The 19,655-nt window shown below is 42.1% G+C and overlaps 1 protein-coding gene across 1 annotated transcript in view; it reads left to right on the top strand.

The window, feature by feature from the left end:
- si (sucrase-isomaltase) overlaps positions 1 to 19,655 on the top strand; it is a 66,492-nt gene that overhangs the window by 36,526 nt on the left and 10,311 nt on the right. The window contains exons 26-42 of the mRNA XM_062386259.1: positions 147 to 301; positions 1,564 to 1,729; positions 3,910 to 4,006; positions 5,390 to 5,502; positions 5,895 to 6,020; positions 7,611 to 7,739; positions 7,933 to 8,049; positions 8,182 to 8,244; positions 8,867 to 8,983; positions 9,073 to 9,163; positions 9,269 to 9,407; positions 10,633 to 10,766; positions 11,437 to 11,471; positions 12,115 to 12,231; positions 17,605 to 17,753; positions 18,611 to 18,695; positions 18,862 to 18,918. Of these exons, the coding sequence (XP_062242243.1) occupies positions 147 to 301; positions 1,564 to 1,729; positions 3,910 to 4,006; positions 5,390 to 5,502; positions 5,895 to 6,020; positions 7,611 to 7,739; positions 7,933 to 8,049; positions 8,182 to 8,244; positions 8,867 to 8,983; positions 9,073 to 9,163; positions 9,269 to 9,407; positions 10,633 to 10,766; positions 11,437 to 11,471; positions 12,115 to 12,231; positions 17,605 to 17,753; positions 18,611 to 18,695; positions 18,862 to 18,918 (1,890 nt within the window). The remainder of the gene's footprint in view (positions 1 to 146; positions 302 to 1,563; positions 1,730 to 3,909; positions 4,007 to 5,389; positions 5,503 to 5,894; positions 6,021 to 7,610; positions 7,740 to 7,932; positions 8,050 to 8,181; positions 8,245 to 8,866; positions 8,984 to 9,072; positions 9,164 to 9,268; positions 9,408 to 10,632; positions 10,767 to 11,436; positions 11,472 to 12,114; positions 12,232 to 17,604; positions 17,754 to 18,610; positions 18,696 to 18,861; positions 18,919 to 19,655) is intronic.

Below are 19,655 nucleotides of genomic sequence, written 5' to 3'. Positions count from 1 at the left end.
GTCTGTGCACCAGTAGTTGTGCATCCTCTTACAGAGCAGTGTTTGTATCTCTCTTTGTCTTTCCCTTTGGTTCTTATCTTCAGTGAACCCATCCCTCTTGCTCCACATAAGCATACAGACACCCTAAATTCGCCTGTTTTGTCCAGATCTGGGACCCAGCCACGGATCGTTATGAGGTCCCAGTGCCGCTGTCGGTTCCTGCTACTCCTGAGACCGATGAGAGCAAGAGGCTTTATAAAGTCATTGTAATTGACAATCCATTCAGCATCCAGGTCATAAGGAAAAGTACTGGGACCAAGATGTGAGTAGTTCAATTCTTTCAAGAGGGATTGCATTCTAGATCTTTCAGCCCCCAGGTTTGAATTGATTGTTGTTATTTGGATCAAATAATAAGAGGGATAAAAAAATGATATATATATATATATACATATATATAATATTGTATTGAATAGCACATATCAGAAAAAATAAACAAAGTGTTCATAAAAATGATAAAATGATCAATGTATGCTTAAAGCAGGAGTCAACAAACCCAGAGACTATGAAACAAAGTTAGTTTCATTATTCAGTCATTTCTTGGTGGTTTTATGTTGTGTTCCAACCAAACACAAGGCAAGTTTTTGCTGAACATTGTGCAATTTAATGATCTGCAAGCTCGGGGCTGTGCCAGGATCTGTCTCCAGTGAGTTTTGTTTGGCTTTTGCAACATTGGGTCAATTTTGGCTGAAGTTCAAATATTTCAACTTAAGTGGGTAAAGCAAATAAGAGGTTTATGTGGGCAGTTAATGTCGCCCAGTGTGAGTGACATGAATCTGCATCTATTTGCGTCTTTGCTTTGACTTTTTAATCTTATTGTCCAAACAGTCTGATTCAAGTTTGGTCTGAATGCACCTTTTTACAGCTCTTTGGTTGTATTTAAGGCGCATTGATCCATTACCTCTCTTGTAATTGTGATTATTTCTAAAGATATATTTAGGTAATTGGTGACATAAGTTCAGGACTTTTAGGACTTGTTTCTTAATTGCCATGAGACTTTACTGAATGAAGGAATGTCTAACAAGTAAATGAAGACTAATTGCTAAGGAATATTTAGTGCTGCTGTCACCATTAAGGTAATTCATGCCTAATATAGTTATGACAAGCACAATACGTTATCATTGCCTTAAAGAAAACTTATTTAAACCATTTACAACAAAAGCCTTTTTTTCTCTGTGGGATTAAAGTAAGGACGATCAGTTAACTCTTACTTTTACGAGGTCAGATATGCTCAGGAAGGTTGCACATCAGCAACTCAACTAGTTTCCTCTTATTCGCCAATCCTGATCGAAACAAGCAAGCAATGTGGTGAGATTTTAAAGCAACGGAGACTTTATTTTGTAGTTTGAGTTAAAATTTAAAACAGTTACTAAAAGGAATCCCTGCAGTTCCAACGGGTTATTATGCCTATTTGTGTCTAAACATTTTGTGAATAACTGCATTTAACAATACCCCCCCCCCCCCCCCCCCTCTCTCTCTCTTTCTCTTTGTTTCTCTCCTCATTTGATTCTCTGTCACTTTTCTCAGCTGGGAAACAGGTCCAGGTTTTACTTTCTCAAACATGTTCATCCAGATATCTACCCTACTCTCATCGGAGTACGTCTACGGCTTTGGAGAGACAGAGCATCCCACCTATAGGCACGACCTCAACTATCACACCTGGGGGATGTTCTCCAAGGACCAACCTCCTGGCGTAAGTACCACACTGAAGCACTTTACACACATACACACACATGAAAAAATGAATACAGATTCAGTTATTATTCTACACCTAATGCCGGCTCCGTGCTTTTGATGGCGCAGTGTCTTTTACATTGTATTGTCTAGAGACCGCAGAGTTGACTTGAGAACAACCTTCCTGCGCAGTGGGTAAACTTCTCTCCCGCTCACGACACTTTGATGTGGTTTCAGAGTGTCATCATGTTTCCCTACCAGCGTCAAGGCAGGACCGGATGCGTTTCCACCTGCATCAGCATATCAAGCCTAATTGCTGAGCTTTGAAGGCAGCTCCACAGCGTTCAAACAAATGTTATGGGGCCCTCAGAGAGCAAGGGCATTGTAGTAAGGGGGAAAGAAAGTAGGAAAGACATGAAAAGATGAAAATGAGATAAGATTTTTTTTTTTTTGAGGAGACAGGATGATATGGACTCTGTAATGTAAATACACTTACTGGATAAGACAGGCGCTCTAAATAGGATTACATGAATCATTTTATATTGGTTTGCTTGATAGTGTGGAACTCATTATAGTTCTATCTTTATTTCCTGAAGTTATAACACGCAGTCCACTTTTTGCGATAGTAAGTTATCTATTAAATGTCATATTGTGTAAACTGTTAGCAGCCCTGCTGAATCTGTTGGAGATTCTTTGCACCAATGTGACTTAAACGTTGCCATTTTAACAAAATTAAAAAAATGGAAACTTTTAAAATGGTAAATTGTACGCAAATACATGTATTTAAATTCAGGTCAATAACACAGCTTTAAACCCCTAGAAATGTACATTATACAAGGTCGGTGACTAAGAGAGTGTGTGGAGGCTGATAGAGTATGACGTGCCCATGAGATTTCTTCGCAGAGCGGTGACGTATGAAACTGGCATGTTTTCCCCGCCACCTTTCTCTCTGCTCCCCATCAACCAGTCTGTTGCGTCCCATCCGCATCTGAGCGCTGAAGACAATACAGGAACCCACTTAGCAGTTACAGTAGAAACACGTGAGGTCCAAATCCAGTCACCAGCACAAGACGAAAATATCGTAGTATTGTTATTGGCCCGAGGAAGTCCAGTGTTAACTAAAGTAAGATTTAGACACATGACATTACACAGAATATTGAAAAAAAAAAACAGGCGACCAGTGCTCTGCAGCAGCAGCAGTGAGCACTCAACGTCGAGCATTACTAAACTTTAAATAAACAGCTCTTTGTTCATCAGCGATGGTGCAACGGCAGCGCTTTGTTGGACTGAGACCAGCAACAGGTTGTTACTTGCCATCGCTTAATTGCTGGCGGTCACTTTTACAGTTTCAGAAAGAAAGCTGCAATCAGCATCACCACTGGCCAAGCAAACAGCCCGTTCCAGACAGGCAGGTTTGGACCGGGCATTGCACTAGTATGCATAATTACTGAAGCGCATTCATGTTTGCACATGCCAGGATCAATAGAAACTGTGTTAAACATGCATCTGCAAAAGACAGAGGTATATTCAAATAAAATATAGTGTTACTGATAATGGAAACAAAAGAAACAAATGAGCAAATGAATGCCTTCAGGCACACAAGCAGATTGATTGGACGGGCGTTCTAAACCATAAAGCTGTGATAAAACATCAGAAGGAGGCTGTAATCAGTGTTAATAAGTGGCCAAGTGGAGTGTGGTAACCACCAGCTACAGTTCTATCTTTCCTTTTAATGGTCTGCTTGCTGCACTTAGGACTTTCTGATTTTCGTTATGGCAACCGGCAGCAAATCAAAGCCCCAAATAACCTCCTGGCTCTCTGTTGACGTCAAACTCAGGCCAGCTTGAATCCTGGTTTAATAGTAATGTATGGGCACATCTAGGCCCAATAACTATCAGAAGAAATACATACAGATATATATTTCCTTACAGAATGTTATATGGTATATTTTTTTCTTTCATTCGGGGTAAACCATTGAATGTTGACAATGTTTGGAGCAGGCCTATTGTAGCTTTGTATGTCCTGTAAATATATGCGATGTGAAATGCCCTCTCAGATGTAGAGGAAAAATGCTCATGAATAAACACAGTGGCACACAGGCCGACATTTGCACAAACCACAGAACAGGCCAGCGTTTGAACCGACATGCATCCCGTCCCTCTTTCCCTTTGATTCTCACTCTCATTCTCTCTGCTGCAGTACAAGATGAACTGCTACGGGGTGCATCCCTTCTACATGGGCCTGGAGACCACTGCCGATGCTCACGGTGTGCTGTTGCTGAACAGCAATGCCATGGGTGAGAGACGAGACGCACAAACACAGCCTCGTGCATCTACACATGCACTGCCGTCCACCATATGAGAAGACAAACATTTCACTGTCACACACTGATGTGACACTATTTTCCATGGTTAGAGCACATGCCCTTTGACAGGATTTGTTATATAACACAGTTTATTGAGAAATTTCTACTCATCTCCAATGTATTTACATTATGAACACACACACACATACAGCTCTATCTATTCATTTCTTAGTGGCCCGTTTTGTATAAATCTGCCTGTTGACATCAAGTTTTTTCAAGTTGTAGACATTTGATCGGCAGTCGTTAGTCTCTCTGTGTGAACTCTTCAACAAATCTAGCCAGAGTCAGCAATAACTCTGGCCAACTCCAGCCAATCAGAGCACAGGACGGGGTGAAATGGGGGAAGGGGGGGAAGGCACATATAGTGTTTATGTATCCCCTGATCTTTTACACTGGGCACGACTGTAATGTGAGAAATCATGCTCTAAACTGGTGTGAGGGACAGGGTCGGATGGATGTGTTCCGACAGAAAGATGAGGCCCGGGGTGCACACCATTTTTTTGAATATCCACTGAAAATGTCCCCTCCTTCAGCTTGATGCACGATGTGAGCAGGGCGACATAGAAGGATCACCAGGTTCCCATTGTTAATAGAATTACTGTGGGGACCATTATGTAATTTCTTCTACCAACCAATATAGGAGAGGCGATTTCTTCTACCAACCAATATAGGAGAGGCGGTGGTCTAGTGGCAGAAACTTGGACTATGGGCAGAGAAGGTCTCTGGTTCGTCTCTGGTTCGTCTCTGGTTCGACTCCACGGAGAGACAACAAAAGACGAACCTGGATTGATCGGTCCAAAAATCCAAGAGTCTCCCTGCCCTGTCTAGTGCCCCTGAGCAAGGCACCTTACTCCCCCAACATCTGCTCCCTGAGCGCCGTACATGGTCGCTCACTGCTCTGTGTGTCCTTCACCAGATGGGTCAAAAGCAGAGGTTAAATTTCCCTACCTGCATGAGTGTGCCTTTGCATGTCTGTGCATGTGTTTGGGACTAATAAATGCATCTTAATCTTAATCTTGTAGTGTGAGACCCCCTCGTCGCCATTCAGTCAGGTTGCATGAACTCACAATGACCGCAAGGCTCTTGGGAAAACGCTTTAACTCAAACGACCTCATAAAACTTTTTGAAGAATTCAAAACGGTTTTAGATTGAATATATTTTCAGAAAGCACTATTTCATAAAGAGGATCATGTAGTGTATGTTTGCTCCCCCCTAAATACCACACTGTAAATGGACAACACCTGTTAATACAGACACCTACACTCATACTATTTGAACTCTTATGGGACATTGATGTATTTCCTTTGTGTCCAGACGTGACTTTCCAGCCTACTCCAGCTCTGACCTACCGAACTGTGGGTGGAATCCTGGACTTCTACATGGTCCTGGGACCTACGCCTGAGCTGGTGGTGCAGGAGTACACTGCAGTAAGTTTTCTGGTTTGTTTGTGTGTTTGTGTTTGTGTGTCTGTGTGTGTGTGTGTGTAGCTGTGTGCATTTGTGTGTGTTTCTGCGCTAATGTGTCTGTGTCGTGTGTGTGTGCATATTTTGTGTCTGGCCGAGGGCTGCTGTTGATGGACTGCAGCAGCTGGGAGTTCCTCGCTTCATTGCGCTCTCTCATTTAGCCAATCTAAACACACACACACACATACTTACACACACACTCACACACACACACACACACTCTCACACACTCTCGCACACAAACGCAATCAAACAAACACTTCATGGACACTGTCCTGTTTTCCAGCAAAAAAACTTTTTTTGCCAATGTTTTCTGAACTGTTTTTAACTTCCTTGTTTGTGTTTCTTCTCAACAGCTGATTGGACGTCCTGTTCTACCTGCCTATTGGTCTCTTGGGTTCCAACTCTGTCGCTATGGTTACAGCAATGACACCGAGATTGCAGATCTCTATAGAGACATGAGGGCGGCAGGTATACCGTATGTAAGTACTCAGATAAGGCTGTTTCTTACCACTAAGATGTAACACGCTTTCGCAAATCACTTCTCAACACAGTGTCAACTTATAAGTAATAACCTTCTTCAGTGTCAACAGAAAATAATTCTTTGGAAGAGAAGAATCATTAATTTCTTCTCTTTTTTTTACATTTATTCATGGATATTTTGTAGCTTAAATCTTGAAGAAATATATCATTGGTTTTATTTCTGACGGGAAGCCGGCGGAATATTGAAGCAGTTGAACCCCAGTAATTCCGCAAATGCCGGAAGTAATGCAAATTAACCCACAATGAGGACGGAGGAAAATTTAATTTGTCAACACAACTCCTGCCGTTCTTTTGGTCAGGGTATTTTCACGAACTTGATGCTCAAAACAATCCAAGAGCAGAGGGGATATCAGAGGGCAGACATTTCTAAAGCACACATCGTGACTGCAAGGAGATGAGCTGTAATGGAAGGGGCTGTTTAACCCCGCTTAAGCTGTTTAAGCGGGGTTTTGACGGATGCAGTACAAACTCTAAAAGTGAAATCAATAAGTCCTGCGCCCAAATTGAAAGACCATGCTGTTGAGAAAAGATAGCATCAAAAAGAAACTCATAAAATATCAACTGATCCAAATAAATTCAACTATCCTTACCTCCTTTTTGGCTGTGAGGCTGATGTCATTCAATCAGTGCCGTGGCTCAAGGAATATTTTCATCGCCCTCATCCAAGCGAATGCAATCTGATTCTTCCTCTTGTTCGCTGTTCATGCACTCAGTGAAATAGACAGAGCCAAATCCAACACAGTATCTACCAATATTTTCCAATCTGGTTCACTGTATGTGGACAATAACTGCATCAAACCAAATTAGATAAAAGTTACCGGGATAAAGCAAAATGGAGGCATTGACTTAATGGAGGACATTTAGTATGTCTCTTTCAACCTAATGAGATGTGACCTCTAATCTTATTTGAAATCCATTCCATTGTAGCTCCCTCAGCCTCGAGACATCTCCGATTTTGTGAGAGAAACAGTGACTCTCTCTGACAGCAACAGTCAGATTTGAATAGCATTTTACAAAACAGTTTGAATAACAACGTTTTTCACTTAAATTAAATAAAAATTAATATTCAATCTGTGAGAGCACTGCGTCTATCCATGACAAGATGTCCGATGTTAAAACAGGAATCCCATCCTTTGAAGAATTTCTATTGATAATCAAATGATCCCCTGAATATTCTACCGCAAAGCCGTAACCTGCAAGGAGCTGACGTCAGCCATAAAGAATCCTGCATCATTAAGTGGAGTTAAAGAGGCAGAACATGCAGCTACTAACAAAGGCTACACATCAGGTGGCTTTAGCAACGAATCTACCTTTAACTGCCGCAGATAAGAGACATAAGAGCCACAAGCAAATGAAAAGTCTCACTTTTCTCAAACTGTATCTCATGTGTAACCTGCCTATTATGACAAACTAACCATATTTAACCATATGTATGTAAGCAGGAATCGGACAAAATGTGCGAAACTCACATTTAATAAATACCAGTGATTTCAAACTTATTCTGATAATTTGAGTTTTATGTCCTGCAGGATGTGCAGTACGCAGACATTGACTACATGGATCGTCAGCTCAACTTTGTCCTGGACCCAGAGTTTAAAAACCTTCCTGCCCTGGTTGACACCATGAGAGGAGAAGGCATGAGGTTCATCTTCATTCTGGTAATGTTCTCATTTCATAAATTACAGATACAGTCACATGAGTGGTGCAACCATAGTGCTGGTGTAAATGTTTTCTAGCAGTTTTAAATGTCAGGTTTTTACAGTTAATCTGCACATATTTAATGTTTAATCGCTACATTGCACGACATCTCCTCTCACTTCATACACAAGCATTGTGTGTGTTTTACTCCAGGATCCAGCCATTTCAGGCAATGAGACGCGTCCTTATCCTGCCTTTGAGAGAGGTTTACAAGCGGATGTCTTCATCAAATGGCCCAAAAGACTCAGTGATGATATCGTGTGGGGGAAGGTAAGAGGGAGTGGATGAACAAACTAACAACTGGAAAAGCACATTTCGGATGCATTGATAAAGAGAAACTGAGAATGTCACAATCTTTTTTGCATTATGTGTTATGGTACGATTCCTAATTTTCATTTGCAGGTCTGGCCAGATTTCCCTGATGTCATTGTTGATGAATCTCTCGACTGGGATACACAAGTAGAGGTACACTTACATTTTAATTTCATTGACAGATAATATTCCCAAGCCTCTGCTTTGGAAAGAATGCCTTAACATTCTAACTACCAATAGGCTACACAGTATCTGTGTCCCAATTAAGGGGCTGCCTCCTTCAGGGGATGCAGCCTACGCAGCCCACAATAGAGTTGGCCTTCGTGGGCCGTGTATTCTGTGAAGGCCTTATTTAGATGAGAGGGTCTGGTCTACAGAGGATTTCCAATTAGCGTCACCGGATTGTCCAGTTATTGCCGTTGCCTTGTTAGTTACTTAGAGGCGGTGATAGCTAGGTCATAAGCTTCGTCAGTGGTAAGCAATGAATCCTGGTATAGATTGATCCTTTGTTGTCCGGGAATGGAATGACGTATTTGTTGGCACAATTGAAGGCACCTTCCAAAAGACACAATTTATTGATGCCGTTTTGACGCAATCAGTTTATACAGCCTCCAAAGGATGCAGCCCGTGCATCGAAAACCCAGCTATTATCCAAAATTGCCCCTCATGCCATAATTAAGCAAATGCGGTGTAGACAATAAGAATAAATGAGATAATTCAGTTTCCAGCATTTGATTTCCTGATGTTTTAATTGTCATTATCATTTGATTTCCAGCGCTACAGGTCATACACAGCATTCCCCGACTTCTTCCGTAACACAACGGCAGCATGGTGGCAACAGGAAATCAAGGATTTCTATGAGGGCACTATGAAGTTTGACGGCCTCTGGATTGTAAGTGAAGGAAAGAGAAACTTCCGATGAACTGTGTTCCACTCTCATTCTGCCTGATCTTTTTTTCTTCTATCTATTCGAATTTGTAGGACATGAATGAACCTGCCAGTTTTGTCCATGGCACAGTCGGAGGGAAGTGTCTCGGTGATCGACTTCTAGAGAACCCCCCGTATATGCCACGTAAGACACACACAGAGCTATCCTTGTGAGAATGTTTACAGAGTGACCACATTGTCAGAGGTGGGACTGTAAAGGTGTGTGGGTTTGTGCGTTTCCTCCCAAAAGCCTTGGAGTCGAAAGAGCGTGGCTTGAACCATAAGACTCTTTGCATGAACAGCGAGCAGATCCTCAGTGATGGGAAGAAGGTCAGACACTACGACGTCCACAACCTGTATGGCTGGTCCCACACCAAGCCTACCTATGAGTAAGCAAATATATATTTATTTTCATATTTGTGCCCCTGCTTGTTTTTCCGTGTAAAGATGTGTATTTTTATCAGATTTGAATGTTGTTTTTTTTTTCACATGTTTATCCATCAGCACAGACTTATTGCTTTCAGGTTCAGATTTTGTAATGCTTTAACTGAAAACCCTGTGCTCTAACTCAAATAACCACTGCTTGTACTGAGGTTTGCTCTGCTTGTGCTCGCATTGGGCGCACACACTCAAATTTACTGCGCATCAGCCCTCCTTTTTCTTTGGTGCTTGGATTTTTTTGTGCAACTAGTCCGTCAAAAATCTTTAATTAACTTAAGTGTTGACAGATGTATCCCGCCCTCGTTATGGGTGCATTATCTTCACTTCCTTAAGAGTTTTGTATGAGAGTACAGGAACATGGTTAAGGTTGCACGCTAGCACAGACGCAGCATCAGGGCGAGGAGAAGAGCTGAAGCTGGAGTAAACGTATATGTGAGCACACACGCACAATTGGAGATCATGTAGAGACAATTTAAGTACAAGCTGGGGGTATTTGATTGCAAGTGCAATGAACAACCCCATGTTGTTATTCTTTACTTTACCAGGTAAATAAATCCCCCTCACCAAATAAATGATTTATCTGTAAGAAGACATATTCATTCTTTATTCAAATATCGTGTTGAGAAAGTATAACCTCCGTTATTTGTATTGTATTTCTGCTAACAGCAGCGAACAGGATACATATTTGTGTTACCCAGACAACATTAGAAAAATGCAAATTATTTTAATCACCGCAATCCTACATAATCAGCCTACAGATGAAGTGAAGTTGAGGAGAAAACACATTCAGGAAGGAAATGCAGCCACAGGAAATGTGTGGCTGATATCTTCCAGTTATCCACAGAAATATGGTCTCATCAAATCTTTATGGTAATAATCACCAATGTGAAACTTCATCGGTCCTCACAGTGAAATTATATTCTTACCACAGGGGAGCTTGACTGCAGATTTATCTACCGACGAGCCGCAGAATGCTCGGCACCATCGGCCCTTGAGCCCAGTTGGGCTTAGCTCAGGAAGGATTTCATTTTAGCACCATGTTGAATTTAACAATCACAATTAATTGGCTAATTTGCCTCTAAAATGAATTTACTTTACTTGAGAGGAAAGGAGACGCTTTGACACGCTGCCTGTTGCCAGTTTGTGAGTTTGAATCTCTGTCTTCCTGCGCAGTGCCCTGCTGAATGTGACCGGCAAAAGAGGCATAGTGGTGACGAGGTCCACTTACCCCTCCAGTGGAAAATGGGCTGGACATTGGCTGGGAGACAACAATGCCAGCTGGGACCAGCTGTACAAATCCATTATAGGTATATACAGAGATTAACATTCTAAATTTGTTGAAAAAGTTGACATTTTGTACCGATATTTGATTATACTTTTACAAGAGAGATCGAGAGACAAGAACAAGACAGTTTCAAAAGCAAAAGTAATGAACAGACAAACACATAAATGTATAACTCATAAACTTGATCCTATTAAACTGTAGAACACAATGAGCATTACTAGGTTTTGAAGTTGAAAATTAGTCTGTAACCTATTCCCAGCATTAGTTACCGAAAACGTTAAAGCTTTCTTTGCCTATTCAGTCCGGACTTTGGGATAACTTAATAGAAAAAATCTCCATTGAACAAATATTACAAGTTCCATAATTCCAGTTTGAAAGATTTGCCCAGTTGTTTTTTTGCAAATGAACACACACCAATGACTGAGGCGATGCACGCATACAGGAGAGCAATTTGGTTAGAACAAGACTTATTCTGAAGTTAAATCCCAGTAAGAGGCCTAGCTTATTTGTGCTAATCTGAATGTGCACCTTAAGAGACAAATGGTCATGAATTAAGAACCCTCGCTGTTTAAAATTAGATACTCTCTCAATTTGTTCCCCGTCTCTTTGACAACGTGGTGCTTCCCAGCTCTCTAACACACTGTAAAGAACCTTTCGCGTGGCCTAACTTTCCGCTTCCCTTTGCTCTGCAGGCATGATGGAGTTCAGTCTGTTTGGCATCCCTTACGTAAGTATAATCATCTGATCTTGGATTTGACAAGGCATAATCTTATTGATGCGACCTTGTCCTCTCTAAGTAGATTACAGCTGCTGGAATGATGCTGTTTTGTTTCTCGAGACCCTTTGATCAGAGGACATCTTCAGACACACCGCAAAGTGTGTTTTACAAAGCCCCCCCCCCCCGGCCAGGGCCGTGCTTCACCGCCTATACACATTTGTTTTTAATTAAGTAGTCGTTGTTGTCCTGGCTCTCTCTGCCTTTGCCTCTTCACCCCTTGTGTGTCTTTGTTGTTATTCCTGTCTCTGTCCTCTTAGATCTGCTCAGAGTGTCTAATAATAAAACCACAATCTGACACCATATCAATCGCTGTATGGCAGATCACATGCATTGCTCAAAGCCCGGTCATAGGGTTAGACACACACACACACACACACACAGAGCAACATACCTTTCTTTGGCGGTGACCTGCTCAAGGACACTTCAGAAACACGATGCTTGCGGCGATAGCAGTGTGACCTGGGATCAGACAATGCTGGCTGTGGTCAAACCAGCCTTCCAGTTGCTTACATGTTGTTACTTTCTATCCATCACACACACACACATGCAGACACACCCAGATCCACTCAGACTGTCCATCCATCTCTTTCAGACCGGGGCAGACATATGTGGCTTCTTCAATAAAGCTGACTATGAAATGTGTCTCCGCTGGATGCAGCTGGGGGCCTTCTATCCATATTCACGCAACCACAATGGCAAAGGAAACATGGTGAGTGACCACAAGAGAAATGCTCACAAATAATCGATCACCATCTAAACAAAAGAAATTGTCTGACAGAGATTAAAGGAGCAGTAATGATAATTGTAATGATCTGGGTAGGGTCAGTTATAGTAGTATGTGTGAGCTGGTATTTTGTATATCTAAGAAATCTGGATGTAATCATAATCTATGATCAGCTGCCTTCACGATCCACGATGAGGAGTCGCCATCCTGACTCTGTGGGAGGAAGTTAAGTCAAGATGTGAGATGTGCTTGGCTCTAAACCAATTTAAATCCAGTTTAAAACCGGAATTTTTTTATTTCAGTTTATTTTACACTGATAACCAACTGATAACCCAGGTTGACTGTTTATTAATTAAATCAACCCCCCCGAAAACACAATGAACCTTTAAGGGTATTTCCGATTTCACAAAATTATAATAATATACAATGATAACAATGAAAAAATAAATTTAATTATTTTTTTATATGTGCATCCTGTGAAAAGAGTGAACACTTTTTATACAAACGTTCAACATGTGCAGTATGGGGCCTATTTCAGCCTTAAAGGTATAATGGAAAATAAAGCCGCACAGTACAATGGATCTACATGAGCTAGTTCTGCTTTACTCCACAAAGGCTGAATCCTTTCAGAAGCTATAAAAGCCACTTTCCCTGACTTTAAATGACTGGTGCTAAATGTAATCCAAATTAATCGACATGAGTTACATAATCATATCGCTGTAATAGGAACACGTTACAAATACAGTAGTTCAAAAAAGAAACCAAGTTGCTTTCTCTCTCTCTTAATCTGTGTCTGACACACACACACGCGCAACAGACACACAAACACAACAAGATAGACCTGTTTGGTGGTGTAGTGTCGGTGGCATTCATTCTAGCGGTGACCTTTAAGAGCGTTGGAACACATCTGAGAAATCCAATAACGCCCGTCCGGAGATCGATCCCACCGGGCGAAATTTCTCTGCACTGGAGTCTGCAACAAGAGACAGGACACACTAGTGTGTACGTGTGTTTGTGTTTGCATGTGAGTGTTGGGGAGGGGGGTAATGGCATGGAATGGGGATAAAATTGAATTCTCAAGGTGATCTGGGCACCATTGCACACCACCTAACCTAAACGCACGTATGCCAGGCACACACACACACACACACACACTCACACACACACCATGAGTCCAATCATTTAACTATGGCTTGCAAATGGTTGTTTAAACATGGAGAAATTTGACAAGAAAAAATAGCACATGATGAAAAGGCGGCTCAGAAAATACAGTTTGAGTGGAATTGATAAAGTCAGGGAAACAAAGTTAAAGGGGCAGAGAGAGAACTGGTGCAAGAGCGGGATATACAGGTGTTTATACCAACAGGAAGAACAGAAGAATGGAGAGGATGAATACTGACAAGTAGCAGAGATAAAGGGATGAGGAGGGTGAGAGAAGTTTAGAAGCTGTGAGACAGAGAAGGAGGAAAATTATGCAGTGATGAAACTGTTGGGGGAATAAGACAGGATGGTGGTTCATGTTTAAGGGTAGTGATGAGGATGTGAGAGCTGGGGCAAGGCTGAATAAACAATTTTGAAACATCAGGGATCAAGTCAAATTAAAAGTGTTGAAAGGATTAAAAACACTACAAGAAGAGCAGAGAAAAGGGAATCACTGTCAGTTAAGTACGTGGTCTACTGTGTGTTCTTTTCTTTATTTTCAGTCAGCCGTATAAAAACCACAATCATCAGACAGTTAGCGACTGGATCCTCCAGTCTGCTTAACAAGGCGTTTGACAACAAAGTATTAACACCACAGACCAGACTGGAGGGTACACAAGGTCAGATACGGCAGAGAGAGAGAGAGAGAGAGAGTGAGAGAGAGGCAAGCTTTTGCAGAGTCATTCCCAGAGCTCCGTCACGCCTAGCGTCTCTCTGCCCTCAGACAACTTTCAATGTTGACCTCGAGATAATTTCACTGCGCCAGCAATATACTGCAGTGTCCACAGTCGTATGGGAACAATGCAAAATTAATTAAACAAGATATATCCTCCGCCGAGCTCGCTCCAGCGGCATAGTCATATTCTAGTCATGTATATTATTATTATTCACCCAAAGGGACGTGTTATTGTTCCTCTAAATATATTTTCTTCTTCTGATGTAAGGCTCTGCAATGCAAAACAAAAGTCTGAGGTTTATGAGACGGGCCCAGGGAGCAGATCTCAGACAGATAAATGAGGCGAAAGACCAAGTGGAGGAGAGAAGAGATGAGGTGGGCTGACACAGGGAGATATCTTCCTTTTTTTTTTCTCTCCGTCGAAGTTGTGCGCGTGAGGACGTGCACGCACGCATACATTTATGCCTCCAATCAGTGGGTGTCACAAGGCCTTTTGCCACAATAAATGTGGCCATAAATTAGGCGGATTCATGAGATGGATTCTCTGTCTGCTCCTTGCTCCTCTGCACTCCCTGCTCACATCTCTTCATCAACTCCTCCACTGGGTTTTCCACAGATGAAAAGTCTACCTTGAGGGCCCAGCAGACAGTGGTGCGACTGTCAAGCAATGCACGAATGTTCAAAAGTTGGGGGAGGGGGGATCACCAAGAACCATTATTATATGTTTTCTTTTTGACTGATTAACAATTTATCCTCATTTGTCCTCAAGTTGCTTGCTATTCGGTTCAAATCGCTAAAATCCAAAGATATTTTATTCCTAAAGACACAAGATGAAAAAGTATTTCTTATTTTTTTAAGGCAAAGAAGTCAAACTAACTTTAAAAGACAAATGGTTCAAGTTTGTGAGAGGGGTACAGGTCCACGTCCATGTATGAACATCCAGCTTTATATATACCTGGGTAGGACACTGCTTTTTTTTTGAATACTTGGTGAGGATATGATATTTGAGCCTTGATCAGGTACCATGCTACATCTTTTACAGTACTTGTACTAACACCAGTAAGTCTGTACAGCGTTTTCTATAGTAATTATATAGTTTGGTACAACATAATATATTTAAAGGGCCATGTATTTTATTACATTTCTTACTTTATTTTGATCGTCAGTCAACATACTGTATCAGTAGCTATCCACGCATTTATTTGCAAGATGTAATCTCTAGAATCTCCAAATCCTTACCTCTATTCCTATCTTAGCCTGTCTGATTATTGTGCAAGACTTTGATGCACAACCACAGCCATGCATCATACTTAATCCTGTGTGATATGAACTGTATAAGACCTGCTGAACCCTGGAGCGACAGATAGAGACAGACAAAAAAGAGGGATGTCTTAATAAATTACTTTAACCACCAAGATGGGCACTTAGTAGAGTGCATACATCAGCCAAGTCCCAACAGACCCCTCCGAGAAACCTTATTTAAATTCGGTCCATCCAGATTTTTACTTGAATCTGCACCAAATCACACACACTCATGAATATCAGGCCCAGTAAAGATGTCACCAACAGTTTAAGGGGTCTGTCCTGACCCATACTGCATCTTTCCACTAAGTGTCCTCCCAATTCGTTCACTGGTTTTTGGGCAATCATGCTAACTGGGAAACCGAAAATAAATAAACAAAAGCACAACAGCTCTTTGGCAACGGTAACAATTAAAACCCAACTTGAGTCAGAAGCTTAAAGCATCAAACGGAGGCCTTGTCTGGACTAATCCGGTTCAGGCTGGGAAGCAGAACTCAAGTGTAGATGATTATATTCCCATTAACATGCATTAATACCTGTTTATCTCCAAGTCATTTCATTGCTCTCTTGATCTTTACTACACACACAGCTTGTGTGATGAGCACTTACCCCTGAACACTTCCAATTGTGAGGCATGAGCGTGCACAAGGAGTGTGTGTCTGGAAAGGGAAGCAGGTGTTAGAACTCCCGGGTTTCCACATAATTACAATCCTGTGAATACACTCAGAAAATTACATGATAATCTGGCAAACTCCTTAGGTCATAAGATAATAGAGATTTTCTGAATTCAATGATAAGCTGTTAGGCCTGTACTTAGTTACCACCGGGCTATGGTCAATAATCATTATCAAATCTGAAGGTACACACCTAGACACACACGCACACGGCTGAAAATCGTCATGATCCTCTATGTGTGTGTGTGAGTGTGTGTGTGTGTGTGTGTGACCAAACCCTGATATCTGTTCTTACTGCAGCTCCAGAAAACGCAGCGAAAACATTGAAATCTTCTCAAAATGACAGTACACTGTGTCCCTCCTCTCCTGTCCTTGTCTCTTATGGGGGGGAGTTACACTTGTTGCCAATTAGACTAAGGTAAATGTCAGCGCAGCGTGAAGCAGAGGAGGCGCCGGCATCGTTTAGAAGTGCGAACAGACCATTTGATTATTTCTGGCGTGTGCCACAAACCAAACAGGGCGGCCGTCAGTCTCCGCTCAGTCTCCGCGCCTAGAAGTTATTCATTCTCAGCGTCGTTGTCAAATACAAATGAGGAACAGTCACCGCTGCAGACGGGATGACAGGATAAGAGAAATGCAGCCGTGTATGGATGTACATTTATTTCACAGAGGAATTTAACCGTAATACATCCTCTGCATATAGACCTGCTTGTGTGTGACTATCTCTACCTGTTAACTGGGAGAAATAAACAGCCGGAGCAAATCCAGTGGGTCAGCTGGGAGTCAGCGACCCCAGCACCTCCTTTTCATCCTGAATCTGACCTCATCAATGTCATGATGCCGGTTCTTCTGTCCATGGAAGGATGCTAAGGTGTGCTCTCCCTGCCATACGTCTATTTTATACCACAATCCGCCAGTGGGTCATTTCAATGAGGGTAAACCAGATAAAAAGGTGAAGACTTCTTTCCCCTATTGTCAGAAGGGGAGTTTCAGTTTTTGTCCTCATGTGTCATGTTTAACGGCACCAACAACAGAGGTTCGCACTCGACCGTCACGTTTCCATCCCTGCAGATCGGAAAGCTGGGAGTGAATCCTGACTGAGTTCATTTACATTACAGACAAAAGCCACATATTAGCAGGCGTCACTGGGTTTTTTAAGCGTTCCACATATGCAGGTGAAAGGTCAGGGAATAAAGCCGTAATGCAAAGTAGGCATCACAATTATAGGAATCAAGTGGCCCTTTGATGAATGTGATAAAGGTCTTCCTGATAAGTTAAAGTGACTTTACTAGTGCTGTCAAGTTTCTATTGGATGAAAAATTTCCAGGAGTTTAACTCTCAGTCTTGTTGACATCATTTGTGAATGCAGGAGCCTAAAGACCAACGGCGGCCAAGATCCTCCTACAACAGACAATTGTCACAAAAAATAACCGACTCAGATTTCGATCATTTTCTTTCCAATCGTTTTGGTTAACCCTGTTCTTTTTAAAACGGTTTTCCTCTCAGAGACAAGACCCTGTTGCCTGGAACTCCACCTTTGCTGAGGCGTCCAGGGATGTCCTGAACATCCGCTACACCCTCCTGCCCTACCTGTACACTCTGATGTACGAGGCTCACACCAAAGGAAGCACAGTAGTCCGACCTCTGCTGCATGAGTAAGCAAACACACACATACACACACGCACACACACACAGGCCTGATCTTTTCTGCTGACGTCATGGCTGTTACATTACAAGTAAAGACTTTATGAAGTCATTTCGGTATTAACAGCATGAATCTTTTATCCTGATTGCTGGCAAGACCACCTGATTTTACACTACATTATTTCTTATCAGTATGCAGAAAGTCCCATGTGGTGGTTGCTGGACTAAAACCAATTTAAGGAAAGCTTTCATTTTAGTGCCTCAACACGTTTCCAGCACTTCTCCGTTTAAATGCAGAGCTCGTTTTCAACTGGTAACCATCAAAGCCTCCCTTATAAGCTACAGGTGTTCAAATGTGTGAGAGAATAAAATTGCCCACTGTGGAAGCATCCGTGTTCTTTTTTAGTGAGGTTAGAAAAGCTGTTAAGAAACAGCTGCCCATTTGAAGAACGTGACAAGGTCAGAATTGTGTTCCAACCACTTGAGCAACTGCCATTAAGACGCCCTTGAGCAAGGCACTTTGATGCAAATGTAACCATGTATTTAGAAGACCCGGTCTTAGAAGCTCCCAGATGTGGACTTGTGCAACTGTACAAAAAATTGCCGCACACGCACGCACACAGACACACACCCACACACACATACACCATATTTATCTATTATAAGAGACTCTTGTAAAGTCACAGATGGTGTTTAAGGAGCTGGCAGGGTTTAACTCTGGCAGCGTTATTTAGCTTGCATAGTCAAATCATCGAATCCTGAATGAGTACTTCAACAGTCATCTGTGCCGAGGAGACGTGAGGGAGCATTGGAAATACAAATATTTTTTCCGTCTGGTTCAAATGATTCTGTGTTTTTTGCATCACAGGTTTGTGAACGACAAAGCTACATGGGACATCCACAAGCAGTTCCTCTGGGGACCTGCTCTGATGATCACCCCTGTACTCGACCAGGTACAGACACACACACACACAAAAACACACACAACGTGCTTTTGTTACCCCCCGCAGTATTTAAGATATCACAAATGTAGCTTATCAATCATTTCAGGGGTAGCTGTCAGTCTACTGCTCCGGGCATGTGTTTTCTCTTTTGGTTAACTGATTTTGTGATTGACAGGGCGCCAGGAGCGTGGATGGCTATGTTCCCGATGCACGCTGGTATGACTACCACTCGGTAAGTTTATGTCCACAACAACCAGGAAACAATTATGCTGCCATTCCCCCGGAAGGGCTGTACATGAGAATGCAAATGTCTGAGTCAGATTTCTCAGATTTTTGTCCGGTCAGCCGTCTGGTAAGAACTCTGGGGAATGTCCGAATGAGCACTTGTGAGATTAGACCAAGAGATTGTCTGGAGGATTCACTGCTGACAATTCTTGATGAGGTTTCGAACAAACAACCAAAAAATGGTCGAAAAAAGTAAAACAATTAGGTAGAAAAGGCGGTGCCACACATGTAGAAGACACGGACGAAGATACCAAGAGAGGTTTTGGTGATAAGGGCAGATGTCAGTGTCGATATGCTGTAAAGAAAAACATCTAACTTATATGTTGCATCCTGCTTCGTGCATTAAGTACCATCCCTCACCTGAATGCTCCACAGAGCCGTGAGAATCTCCTGCTGCGGAGAAAGGACAGAGCTGTGCGGACGTCCTCCAGAGTGCATGTCTTAAAATGGATTTAGAAAGAGAAACTCTTCAATAAATACAAAGCCTCTCCCCGTCGTTTCTTGCTACTATGCATTGAAGCACAGCTCTGGTGAAACAATACATTAGCTGGCACTTAAGCAACATTACAGGAAGAGCTCAGCGCGTCTGATTGGCTTCTTAGTGCCTGCATAATGTCCCATCCTAAGGTATGAGAGTCCATGCTTTATGTCTTAACGAAAAACAAATATATGTAGAAAAAGACA

This window comes from Platichthys flesus, chromosome 4 (assembly GCF_949316205.1).
Source record: "Platichthys flesus chromosome 4, fPlaFle2.1, whole genome shotgun sequence".
In the NCBI taxonomy this organism is placed as follows: Eukaryota; Metazoa; Chordata; class Actinopteri; order Pleuronectiformes; family Pleuronectidae; genus Platichthys; species Platichthys flesus.
Note: the sequence above shows the minus strand (reverse complement) of the source record. Positions and strands in the feature narration are given on the sequence as shown.